Source organism: Argentina anserina, chromosome 6, assembly GCF_933775445.1.
Source record: "Argentina anserina chromosome 6, drPotAnse1.1, whole genome shotgun sequence".
Lineage (NCBI taxonomy): Eukaryota > Viridiplantae > Streptophyta > Magnoliopsida > Rosales > Rosaceae > Argentina > Argentina anserina.
The window spans coordinates 20,621,118-20,634,615 of record NC_065877.1 but is presented as its reverse complement, the minus strand read 5'-3'; the positions used below and the strand labels follow the sequence as shown (position 1 = coordinate 20,634,615).

Genomic DNA, 13,498 nt, shown 5'->3' with positions numbered 1-13,498 from the left:
CCCCCTCTCTCTCGTCCTTCCTCGTTTCCATCATCACTCTCTGTATCAATCTCAGCTCTCTCTCTCTCTCCCTCTCACTAGAACGCTCTGGATTTCTCGGCTGAGAATCGCGATCATGTAAAAGTTGAGATTCAAATGTTACTGCGCACCAAACCTGGTCTGGATTCGAATTCTTGGATCTCCTGGCGGTAAATTCCTTCCTTCTCTCTTCTTAACCAGCTTGAATCCTCGTAATCTAATCTAATCGTTTTTCGTCTTTACATTTTGGAATCGTGAATTTCAGTGTGATTGTGTTCTTCGTTTGATCAGTGGAAGCATGATTTAGATTTGTATATGAATGTAGGCTTCTAGTGTAGCTTTAGCGGCGAATTTGAACTTAGTAAGGAGTAGCATTCTTTGATTAGGTCTTTAGGGAGTGATGGATTTTTGTAATGAATTATAGTGTCTGATCTCTGATGCTTAAGCTTCGTTCATTTCGTATTAACATGTGCAGGTCAGACTGTAGGTTTCGTGTTTTTTGTTTGTTTCATATTTGTGATTACAAAGTGGAGAATCCGCGGCGCTTGGACTTTGGGCAGTAATAAATTTGGCTCTGCTAGGATCTAGATATGCATTTTTGTTTTATAGGATGGGCTCATTTGGTGCCTGTGGTGCCGGGATTAAAGAGGGAGTGAGAAATGAACTAGAGTCGTTTGGCTATGTATGTCTTCGAATTGAGGGTTTAACTTGCTACTGATCAATCATCGAGGTTTCAAATTCACGATACTGTATTGATCGCAAAATTGAGGTGACTTGGATGTGAGTTTAGTGTTGCTCATTGGTTTATTAATTCCATTCAGATTTTGACCCTAAAGATTGTATTTGGAAGCATCACAACCTATTGGTAGGTCATTATTGGTACACTAATATGTCTAGGAGAAGTGATATTTGTTTTTCTTCTTGCTTTGAAGTTTTTCCTCCTGTCTTCTCTTTGCTTAAACATAATGGCATAGAATAGTTGCTTCAAAATATGATGTTGATTGATCTATGGGGAAATAAGGAGTGGCAAACGTGGAGGTTTTGTGTGATGATTCTGAAGTGAAAATATACCGTATCCATATAATGAGCTATGTGATCATATCACAAGTGTATACCTACTTATACTAAGTTCACTAGTTGCTACAATCTATTTCTTTGTTAATGCTACAATTATAGCAAATGCCGTCATTGTGGCTTCTTGAAGTAAAGAATGTGATGATCAATATACAGTAAGAAGTATGGAAACTTATAGAATGGGAAACTCATGAAACTCCACTATTTAATTATATTTTGTTAATGATTATCAACTTTCTGCTTCATTCATGCCAAGTCCCTCCCTAAGCTACCTACTGACTTCTTGCATGTATACAGTTACCTACTCATTCCATTTTATTTTAATCTCCTCTTCATTAAGGATACCAGCAACGTACATAAATGAGAACACATATTTTGGGATCAATGAATATCTTATAAGAGACATTTCTCCTTGCATTTTCCTGTAATGAAAACTTTATCACATGTGTTACTGTTCCACTGCGATATAGTAGTCAATTACATTATCCTTTATGAGTCATTCCAAAGGACATATATAAGTATATTTGGGAGTTTGGGGGAGAGTAGGATTCCAGTTAGCTCTTTGTGTTTCTTTTTTCATTCCAGTTGAGTGAGTTGCTTAATTTTACTCTTTTTATGGTCCTTCGCTGATTAAGACATTCTGTATCAAATAGTAATTTCATCTTTGATCAAATTTTGGCTTTGGTTTATTTGCAGGTCTGATGGCCTCCAGCCTGAAGAAGTCGGTATATTTGAATTCTTGTAATTTATGTGTTGCGTCTAACGGAGTAGTATTAGGTTGAGGACATCTTTTATGGGGTAGAAAGTGGGGGCGAAATGGTTTTGAATTCTAAATACATAAAGACATGGAGGATATACGAGATGATGCTGGGCCAGCAGAGCAAGAGCTTTCAAACGCTTCATGGTGGCCATCAGATTTTGAAGAAAGATTTGGGTCTGTATCTTTGGGCTCACAAGAAGAGACCTTGAGTAATACGGATTCTCCTAGAAGCTTGGATCAAGATGTGTTTTCACCTCAGAAAGCATCACAAGTTCTATGGCAAACAGGAATGCTTTTTGAACCGATACCGAATGGTTTTTACTCTGTCATTCCGGTGAGATTTAATTTTTGGCATTAATTATTAGTTATTGGTTACAGTCATGATTTGTTGTGGCTGTTATTGTTGCTTGGTGTTACATCTTGTCTTATGAATGTTGAATTTGGGCTCCCCTAGCGATAGACGTGGCTTTAAAGAAAACATACACAGACACACACAGACAACCCGTTTTCTATGACTGTTTATTAAAACAGTTTTTCAAATGATCTGAAATCTATTCTCTTTCATTAACAATAAGTATGCTTATAACATGGACCCCTCACGTTTTCTCATAACTATAGTAACAATGCACATAAGTTGAGAGCTATTACTGGAAAATTGATGATTGAATACAGTGATGTTATTTGGATGTTGCACTATTATTTTAGTTATTGGTGTTGTTCATAACTTTTATATTAATTCATCGAAATTTCCAACCAATACTTGAAGTGTGATTACTGAAGTTGACTAAGTATGTCAATGTACAGGAGAAAAGGCTCAAGGAGGGTTTCGATGATATTCCTTCTCTTGATGAACTTCATTCTTTGGAAGCAGAGGGTTTGAAAGCTGATATCATTCTTGTAGATACTGCAAAAGACAAAAAGTTGTCCATGTTGAAGCAACTGATTTCGGCACTAGTGAAAGGATTGAACTCAAATCCACATGCAATGATAAAAAAGATCGCTGGATTGGTGAGAATGAAGCTACTTGTGTCAGCACGCTCCCATTTGATCTAATTTTCAAATGTCACATAATTTTTTCGATTCGATTGTCAACAACTGCTATGTTGTACCATTGATCATCTCTAATCCTAATTAAGATTTGAGTCATGATGACATAATGATCTAAAATTTGATTTTGGAGAAGATATCATCATCTTGCCACCTACAAACCAAATAAATTTCTCTAGATTACAAAGGCTAAGAACATATGATTGTTAATGAGTTGTTTAAAGCCTAGTATTATGATTAGCTCTGCTGTTTATTTATTTTTCAAATATTGATAAATGGCACAGGTTTCAGATTTTTACAAACGGCCAAACTCAGAAAGTCCAGCAAAAGCTGGACTGGAAGAAACATCCCACATGTTTGAAAATAGAGGAGTTCAGCTACTGGGGCAAATACGGAATGGGTCATGCCGTCCTCAAGCGATCTTATTTAAAGTTCTAGCAGATGCTGTAGGACTTGAAAGTAGGTTAATGGTGGTAAGTCTTGAATAAGCTTATGGTGAGTTATACTAGGCTATATTTCTTTGCTACAATCTGATAGTTGTTGTCGTTTTTTTTAAATTTTTTTTATCAGGGTTTGCCTAATGATGGGACTATTGAGTGTGCGGACTCATATAAGCATTTGTCAGTGATTGTTGTGTTGAACTCTGTGGAACTCTTGGTTGATCTAATGCGATTTCCAGGCCAGCTGATTCCCCGTTCAACCAAGGCAATCTTTATGACCCATATATCTGCAGCAGGGGAAAGTGATTCTGCAGAAAACGACTCATGTGATTCACCACTAGAACCAAATAGTCCTCTATATGGGTTTTCAGAGAGAGTGGATCCTGACAGGTTAGCTGATTGACCTGGGAAATTTAAATATGTGATACCTTGATGTTATTAATGTGTAGTGTACAAAGTTGTAATGTAGTTATATTATGTTTCTTCTGTTGTAGTGCTGAAAAGGATGAGAGCCTTCAGTTCCGTGGACGATTTGATGCTGCCTCAAATGTAGCAGGTCCTTCATTGCGAAATATGATGTTGCGACCCACGGCTGCTTTTGATAGAAAAATGAGGTAATCTACGTAATCTGACTTGACAAATTCAACCTCAATTCATTGATGACTTCTGCTAGGCACTTCCCTATCACGTGTGTTTTGTACGCTCCTTTCCATGATTTTATTATATTTTTTGGTCCTCTGCTTAATTTAAAACCTGTAAATGCTGACTATGAAATGTTTGTTACTACACCATTTGTTCAAATCCTTCAGTTTTTCACATAGTGAACCCAACATTCCAACTACTTTTTGGCGGCGTAGCCGGAGAAAGGCCATTGCTGAACAGCGGACCGCTAGTTCGAGGTTCTTCTTAATCTCATCGTGTTTTGTATTCGTGTCTTTCAAATTTGGTTTTCTTAGTTTCTAAAATTCAGAACTCCTTATTTTTCTTCATTCTAGATTCCATGGTTTGGTGTGGGTCTAGTTTCAAAAGCCCACCAATATATTTTTGATGAAAATTCTTTTCTTTTTCCGCATGAGTATAATTGAATTGATGGAGCTTGACTGTACAGATTTGTTCACACCCTTGGTTTTATCTTAAACAACTTTTAGAACCTGAAAAAGGAGGTATTTGTTCATACATCCTGCTGCATAGGAGTTGATGATAGGACTGACTTTGCTATACAGTTCTGTTGTTGGGAGAATGGGATTCTGTTAAAGCAGTGTCATACTAATAAATGAGAGGCAGATGATATGATAGAATCAGTATAGATTAATTAGCTGATGCTGGTCTTACTGGTTCTGCTGTATAATGTCTACATAAGTAAAAGTAGTTGCAATGGGAGCAGTGTCAAATGAATTAGAAAGGTGGCATTATTCATGCTAGTAAAACAAACATAATGAGCTGAAAAATTAGCTTCTAACAGTATTTTTCCACAAATCACAGCTGTATATAGTGAATGTCCATAAACTTCTAAATGTCATTTGGGTCTTCTTCTAGAAGAAGAAAAATACTGTCATTTGGTTCTTTGGACGGAGAGAAATAGGAGAGATTTTTAAAATCACATAGGTGAAGGGTTGGAGGAACTTTGGGTTAGAGTAATTTGCCCGGCAGCTGTATGGGCTTCTGTTTCAAAGGAATTTAAGCTTACAACTATGATTAACTGGATGAGGTTCCTTATTAGGAGTCTTTTATGCTTCAGTCAAGAGTTTGTAGCGGTGGTCTTTCTAGTCTTAAATGTTGATTTCCTTGTTGAGTTCTTATCCACTTCTATCGAGCAACATGCTCAAATGTAGAGTTCTTTACATGTGGGAAAAATATAACTCTTTCATCCAATCAGGTCATAATTCTCTTTGGTGTAGTCTAGGCTCAATTTTTTAGGGAGTCATGTCATGTCTGCTTCAGTTAAGAGTTGGCAGTGTTGTTCTTTCTACTCTGATGTTTTTTTCCCTCTATATTTTTCATGTGTTGCTTGCAGAGTTTTTTTTTTCTACTTTATCAACATTTAGAGATGCTCACATGTGGGAAATGTATTACTTTTTCATCCAACTCAATTATGATGTCACATCATCTTTGTTTTTTGTATGTACGTATGGTTTTTGGTAAACTTGTGTTTAACTGGCTCGGCTATCCAAAGTTGTCCCAAATTCCTGTCCTTTTGAAGCAATGTCATTACTTATTTATTTGTTGTAATTTGAAAACTTTTACTTGGTTTTCAGTCCAGAACATCCTTCCTTTCGGGCACGTGGCCGGTCCATGCTCGGTGGTGATAGGAAGTCTTTTAGAGATTATGCGGATGACATGCCTAAATCAAGGTTTTTATCTCTATTGATCTTATATTGATCCATTTATATGAAACTTTGATGTAGCGGTAGATGTTTTAATTTAATTTATTATCCAAACTTATACTGGTAGTCATCCAGGTCTTATTTCATAACCACAGAACATGCACGCCTTCAATCTTGAATTGTTTTGCAGATTGGGTAGGTGTAGAGGTGGATAGTGGTATTACCAATTGTGAGCGTATTTCAACTGATTACCAATACTTATTGTAGCTTTTTATGGTTTTCCTTTTGGTTTGTTATGGGGTATGGGGGGTGAAAAGCAGGCTTTTTGGGTTACATGGTGTGTAGATCAATGGTCATCACATCTATACTGTGTCAGATGAGACGTAAATTAGAATGGAAATTTGACACATGTACCACACATGTTATAAAGCATTGGAATTTTTTTCTCAACAGGATTATAAAATTAAACCACTTATATCATGTTTGGCGTTATATAGTATGCTGTATTTTGTACTGAATACTACTCTCTTCTAGTAATTTTTTTGCTGTCAATTCTTGACTGTAGCTACAGGTCAGATGGTGCATTGACATCAGAAGTGCGTAGATTACGAAGAAGAAGCATTAGTATTACTCCAGAGATTGGTGATGACATCGTAAGGTTGATGTTTATTTCATGTTTTCCAAGACAAGTGTTTGCCTCATTATAAATTGTTAGTCTCCATTGTGGCAAACTGATATACTTGCCATGTCGTAACATAAAACTGATATTTTCCCTTGTATTAAATTTCTGTGCATTTGTTTGATTTAGTTATTGGTTATTCTTATAAGTTATAACTTTTGTATCTCTTCTGTTTTGTCTCTTTATACTGTTAGATTGTGATATGCATCTTCCATTTGATGTTTGCCTGATAGTACTTAAGACCAGTGTAATGTTCGATATCGGAAAGTTATCTTATGATGAGAGTTTTCATGGGTCATTTGAAGAGTAGAAGGATAAAAAATAAAAATAAAAATAAAGGGGCTTTCTAAAGGGAAGATAATTTTTCTCTTTTAATTTTTTTATCACATATATATATATATATATTCTATACATTTCAAACATATATTTTTGTTTGAGATTAATGATGCTGTCATATTGGATCCAATCTTGCCCGCAGTATCTATATTTCTTTTTGGTAGTCGTGGGTGCGTTCTCTCGAGGCAAAATACTGTTAGAAGTTTAATTTATCGACAATTTCCTACCCAGAAGAACAAGTAAACTTAAAAATTTATGTCCTCTTTCATAAATTTAGGAACATTCACTATATACAGCTGTGATTTGTGGATTGGATATTTCATGACTATTAGAACATATGGAGCCACCTGTGTTTCTTGACTATATTCACCTTTATGAGCATTTGGAGCTGGGAAAATAATCTGTCAAGGAATATGGTCTGATTATAAGGATCTCTAGAGTCTTATAGGCTGCTATTGAATTCAATCTGTGTGGCCGAAGATTTTATCTCTAATTCTTTTATCTCATGTATTTATCGTATTGCATCTTGCCCCATGAATCATGACACAGTGGGTCAGATATACTTTTTTCAAGGATAAATGAGTAAGGGAGGGATTGCCAATTAATTTTTATTAAAAAGTATAGAACCAAGTAAAGGTTTAAGGTAATTATGTATAATAGCCTGATACGATGACAAAGTGTTCTACTAGAGTTGTAAAACCAGTATCAACTAGCTAAAAGCCAAAATGGGCCACTTCTAATCCATCTGACAAACAAATGTTAAAGTTCAATACAAGTTGATTTTTTTGTGGCACATTCAGTCTATGGTAGAGAGCTGCCTAAGTCATTGCATTTTCTTTAATCTAGTAGCCATGTACAACCTTTTTTAAGTTCATAGAAGTATTTAGTAGACCTTGTTTTCCATTGCTCACAAAGATTAGTCACTGTACAAGGTGTTTTTTACCCTCATAAAAAAATGGTGAGTTGACTCACTAAAATTAGCTCAAACCACAGAGGGCTCCTAATACTTGGTACATGGTCTGTATATAACCGTGTTAGTGTGTCTATCCACAGTTCAATCATACTTTCAACAGCCCGGTCGTTCTCTTTATCAAGCTTTAAATGTTATTTATTTAATGTTTTGATTAGCTCAAACCACAGAGGGCTCCTAATACTTGGTACATGGTCTGTATATAACCGTGTTAGTGTGTCTATCCACAGTTCAATCATACTTTCAACAGCCCGGTCATTCTCTTTATCAAGCTTTAAATGTTATTTATTTAATGTTTTGATATGTATATCTGTATAACTCAATGACCGGGAATCCGATCAAATACATCAGGGCTGTACGTGCGATGAATGAAACATTGAAGCAAAATCGTCTGTTAAGAGAGCAGGGAGATGAGAGGTCATTCTGCCACTCTCCAAATGACAGGAATAATCTTCAGAACAATGTATGTTATCTCATTGTGCTGACTTTATTTTAAGGTGTTCCACGCCTACATCAAATGGGTTTGGTTCATAATACTCTGATTATGGTACTTCAATAAACACATAATATTGAATATATTAATTTTCTTTCAGATACAATTACTTTGATGAATATTTGGTATCTATGGTAGGTAATAATGAATTTTTTATGACTCGTTGTAGCTTTTGAACCGGATGTCTGTGTTGGTGGTTTTTTATTTTGTGTTAAAAGTTGAGGCTTATAATTTACCACCTGTATGCAAATCCGTTTTGATATGTTTCCATGTTTTAGGAGAGCTTGTGTTAGATTCTGTGTATTGATCCAATCAGTCATTATGGTATTCCTGTACACTAGAATATGTCTGAGAATTTCCTTATAGAGTTGGTAACTCCTCAGTGCGGTTGCTTTATCAAATTGTGACATTTTGTTAGGTCCCCATTTAGAACTTATTGCCGAAAATAATAATGAAGAAGCGAATAATAGAGACAAAGGTTATATTCTGGTTTAGTCTGATATGTGGTAATAAATTCATGATAGATAATTTAATAGATAATTACAAAACTGCCAAGGTTTAATATACTATCCTTGGAAAGGGACTGCAAAAATAGATATTTTGAATTAATGCACCATGTTCTGGATTGGGCATAAATATTCACAAAACATTTTGTTAAAGTCCATGATCTTCGGTAAAACTTTGATTTTGAATCTTGAAAATGCCATAGTTCTTTACTTGTTTCGTGTGAGCATTTATCAGATGGCACAAATAATAACACATTTAAGGTATTTAAAACTCATCTTTTTCTCCTCAAAAGGTAAAAATGAAAATAGAAATGTTATTTTGTCCCTCGTCAGTCCTTAGCGTTAGCAATGTCTTCATGGCACTTAAATTTAGGAAGAGTTGTCATATTTTGTTTATCTTGATTAGCACACCAAGTTGTTGAATTTATAAACAACACGAGATGCTGTTACTTTAAAACTATCATCCAGTGTTGCTATTTTCTAAGCGAAGTACAAGTCTTGATTTAGGGGCATATGTGAAAGAAGAGATTTTGAATCTTGCAAAATTAGTTTTGGACGAGGGGTTAGGTGTTGTTATGGAGGAAGCATTTGGCTGTGAGCATGTCCAGAGAAATCACACCATATAATTCTTAACAGATTACATAGAGTATCTACCACTATTAATTTGCAATTTTATAGCAGAAGTAAGATTAGATTTGACACATAAGTAAGATTGTGGCAGTCATGTGCCTTGCCAGATGTGTGAATTCTCTAGTGATAGAAGCATTTCATAATTCTTTTTCTTATCAGATTGCATAGAGTACTCAACATTCTTATTATAAATATTATAAACTAGTGATCTCAGCTTAGATTTCTCCATGACTTCAATTTACTTATTTGATGGCCATACATATAGTACTTTAGTTAAGACGATTGTGGTTGAGTTCTCATTGAAGCCTGCTTATATGTTTTCTTCATCAGGACCAAATCAGTAGTACTCAGAAAGCAATATCACTACCTACATCGCCTCATCAATATAGGAGCCAAACATCTGAGAGGGGTGGATCATCAGAATTTACGAGAAGTGCTGAACTGCTCTCAGCATGGAACAGAATTCTTGAGTCCGCCACATTTGATAACAAACCTCTATTGCCTTACCAAGAATGGAACATAGATTTCTCAGAACTGAGTGTTGGAACTCGTGTTGGAATAGGTATAAGCATCACTGCTTTCTGCTTATTTTCAAAATCTAAGCTGCTCTTCCAGCCTGATTAGACCGTTTCTTCACACCAGACACACACAGTGGTACAAAGCAGCATTTACATGTGATTCAAATATGGTTTAGTAACTTTTGTTTCATTGAAAGGTGAAATATCATTGCAGTAATAACTTGTACATTTACATCATTGATCAAGTTCCTACACGTTAGTAGATAGTTATACTTTGTGTTTTTCTTTTACTCTATTACAGATACTAGTCGGTACATACTCCCTGTTTTTCTCTTGAATAATGTTGCTGATCATTTATGAAGTTTGGTCCGCATGTTAAAAACCTATGGTTATTGCCAGAGGTCACTTTTCAACTTCATTCTTCTCTCATACATGCCTTGTGTTCATTGCATCCTTGAAATTTATAAGGAATCATAATAGAAGCAAAGACTCAGTTTCCCCAGGATACAAGAAGCTTCACTTGTCTAGGAAAAGCATCTAGTTTACCAGTCTGAAAAACAAAAATTGCAAGTTCAACATATAAAAGCTTAAATTTGTTACTTGTTTCGTTGTTAGGGTTCTTTGGAGAAGTCTTTCGTGGCATTTGGAATGGAACAGATGTTGCAATTAAGGTTTTTTTAGAGCAAGATCTTACTACTGAGAACATGGAAGACTTCTGCAATGAGATATCTATTCTCAGGTATTTCCTCAGTGACAGCTTGATTGTTGTGGGTTCTGCTTTTTTTTTTCCTTTATTTTATTGTATTGTTTATTATTATTAAATACTTTTCTAATGAACTCATCTTTTCTCTTTGTTTCCAGCCGCATTCGGCATCCAAATGGTACTTTATCTAATCATGCTAGCCAACTTTTCTTTCTCCTTGATCGTCGAATAGATGAGTATATATTTTCTGTTACAAGTTTCTTTTGTTTTTCGACTGATTTGAAATTGCCCATGTTGTTTTTGCAGTCATTTTATTTCTGGGTGCATGCACAAAGCCTCCACGATTGTCGATGGTTACAGAATACATGGAGATGGGTTCCTTGTATTATTTGATTCATTTAAGTGGTCAGAAGAAGAAGCTTAGCTGGCGAAGGAAACTAAAAATGTTGCGTGATATATGCAGGTTTGTTCACTCTGTCCATCTATAACTCCATTGTCACAAGTTTTCTGGGGACTACAAAAAGAGCTACCCAGAAGATGTATTCTGTATATGCTTTTTAGATCAACTGCTACCTATGTAGCACGGACACGGACACGAGTGTCCGTATTGGACACGATTCGATACGTAGACACGGCATATAAAATTTTTTTTGGACACGGACACGTGGTGGACACGTCAATTAAAATTATTTTAATATATATATATTTATTAAAAAAATAATTTAAAAATTTGAAAGTATTTAGATGTGTATATATATTAAAGTGTGCATAAATATAACAAAAACTGAATCTGTTGGAATGGTTGAGGATTTGTTGGATCATTTGGATGACCAAGGTTCGAATCCCACCACAAGCATTTTTATTTTTATCATGAGTTTCTCTCCTTATATATATTAAAGTGTGCATAAATATAACAAAAACTGAATCTGTTGGAATGGTTGAGGAGTTGTTGGGTGTCTTGGATGACCAAGGTTCGATTCTCACCATAAGCACTTTCAATTTTATTATGAGTTGGTGCGTGTCCGCGTGTCCAATTTGGATACTCGCGTGTCCAATTCGGACACTCGCGTGTCCGATTCCGACACTCGCGTGTCCGAGCCGTGTCCAAATTGAGTTCGCGTGTCCGAGCGTGTCCAAGCGTGTCCGAGCGTGTCCGTGTCCGTGTCCGTGTCGGACACGCAATACGGACCCTTGGCCGCGTGTCCGTGCTTCATAGACTGCTACTCATCATATGGCAAATTGGCAAGAACATTTTCAAAATTATTATCGCAACAAATTTTGACAACTCACAAGCTGATGTGAAATGGATATCACTTTGTTACTATAATAGTAAAATTGTTTTGCCTTTGAATGCTTTAACACTGACAGTATTTACCAGATTTCATGATTAGCTGACAAATACCCACTTAAGTATTAACATAATTTCAGCTTTATTGATCTGTATCTATTGGATCACATTTAGATGAGAGGGTATCTAGATTAATTTATGGATGCTGCCGAAAATGGTCCTTGAGGTTGGTAAAAAATGATTGTCAAGATGATTGCATCTCCTAAAGGGATAGTCCCAGCAATGCAATCAAATAATAATGAGTTTCCTGAAATTGGACATTAAATCAATGACCATGAGCAGAGTGTGGATATTTTTTGAGATATAGGTAAAAGATGGCAAGCCTTGATGAGTTTTGATCTTCTGTATAGTGATATTGCCGGAGCAGTATTTTGTCTTTTAAATGAAAATATAATAGCTAACAAGTGAATGCGTGGAAGAAATAAGAGTTGAGATTCATGTAGCCAGTGAAGATGTGAGTTGCCACCCACATATGATTTGATTGGTTGAAGTAATCATTTGTTGTCCCATTCCTACATCCCAGCCATGCTTTATAATCTATAAACATCATTCCAAAAAAAAATTCATGTTTTCGTTTTTTAGCTCATAGATGCTTTATAGAACCCTATGATAACTTTATCTTTATATGCTTGCAACGTCTCAGCAGATGGTAGGAATTTATGATTGTTTTAGGAAGCCATGCTTAGAAATGTGTCATTTTTTGAGATTTCATACAACTCAGAGTTTTGCAAAGTGCCCCAATAAAATGAAAAATAATCAAACATAAAATTGATGTAGGAATCTATTATCATTCTCATTGTAAGTAGTACAGATTACTGACTGGATTTTTTGTTGGCTAAAGGGGGTTGATGTGCATACACCGTATGAAGATAGTTCATCGTGACCTAAAGAGCGCTAATTGTCTAGTGAATAAGCATTGGGGCGTCAAGATTTGTGATTTTGGGCTGTCAAGAATAATGACCGAGGCAAATATGAAGGACTCCTCTTCTGCAGGAACTCCGGAATGGATGGCACCTGAGCTTATCAGAAATGAACCCTTCACAGAGAAGTGTGATATCTTCAGCTTTGGGGTGATAATGTGGGAGCTCTGTGCTCTAAGTAGACCTTGGGAAGGTGTACCACCAGAACGGGTATGTGTCGATCAGATTTCACTCGTTCTGTTTATGTAGTTTGTAGCATTAGTTCAGTGAACTCATAGCTGTCTTCTACTCAGGTTGTTTACGCTGTTGCCAATGAGGGTTCACGCTTAGACATTCCAGATAATCCCCTAGGCAGGCTTATCTCAGGTATAGGCACTCACGTAAACTAATGAAACCCTTTTATTTAGCTGCTCTACCTTTTATTTCCAAAACCCTAAACCCTCTGCTTTATCTTGGAATACAGATTGTTGGACCGAGCCGCATTTACGACCAACCTGTGATGACATACTCTCGCGCTTGGTAGACTGCGAATACTCACTTTGCTGATACAATCTTGTTTCTTTATGTATAGGAAACATGGTAGAGGGTGTTACATTGTATTCTCTCGGCTTAAGGTGTATCCTGTTGACTTCCCAATCGTTGTGAAATTTTAAGTTTGATTTCTCTTGTTAACTCAGCCTTTTTGTGCAATCAAAGCAATTACAGTTGGTTTGGCCTCCATTTTTGCTATTG

General features: G+C 36.0%; 1 protein-coding gene across 2 annotated transcripts; it reads left to right on the top strand.

Annotated features, from left to right (window-relative positions):
* On the top strand, positions 1 to 13,486 carry LOC126801195 (serine/threonine-protein kinase EDR1-like). Of its 2 annotated transcripts, XM_050528663.1 has the most exons (17): positions 1 to 188; positions 1,789 to 2,186; positions 2,657 to 2,860; positions 3,184 to 3,372; positions 3,470 to 3,729; positions 3,834 to 3,953; positions 4,149 to 4,238; positions 5,595 to 5,690; positions 6,229 to 6,321; positions 8,000 to 8,111; positions 9,608 to 9,839; positions 10,411 to 10,534; positions 10,657 to 10,676; positions 10,805 to 10,961; positions 12,688 to 12,976; positions 13,060 to 13,132; positions 13,230 to 13,486. In XM_050528663.1, exons 2-17 carry the CDS (start codon positions 1,938 to 1,940, stop codon positions 13,310 to 13,312), a joined length of 2,391 nt encoding a protein of 796 aa, XP_050384620.1. In that variant the 5' UTR covers positions 1 to 188; positions 1,789 to 1,937; the 3' UTR covers positions 13,313 to 13,486. The 2 variants fall into 2 exon arrangements, with proteins under 2 accessions (XP_050384620.1, XP_050384621.1); XM_050528664.1 differs by lacking the exon at positions 4,149 to 4,238.
* The last annotated feature ends 12 nt before the right edge of the window (positions 13,487 to 13,498 follow it).

What these genes read in the sequence shown, in the direction of transcription:
- LOC126801195 (XM_050528663.1), top strand. Translation starts at nt 1,938, where the DNA reads ATGGAGGATATACGAGATGATGCTGGGCCAGCAGAGCAAGAGCTTTCA. An exon ending in TTGAAAGTAGGTTAATGGTG is followed by an intron (nt 3,373 to 3,469) that starts GTAAGTCTTGAA and finishes TTTTTTTATCAG; the next exon opens with GGTTTGCCTAATGATGGGAC. An exon ending in ATGTTGCGTGATATATGCAG is followed by an intron (nt 10,962 to 12,687) that starts GTTTGTTCACTC and finishes TGTTGGCTAAAG; the next exon opens with GGGGTTGATGTGCATACACC.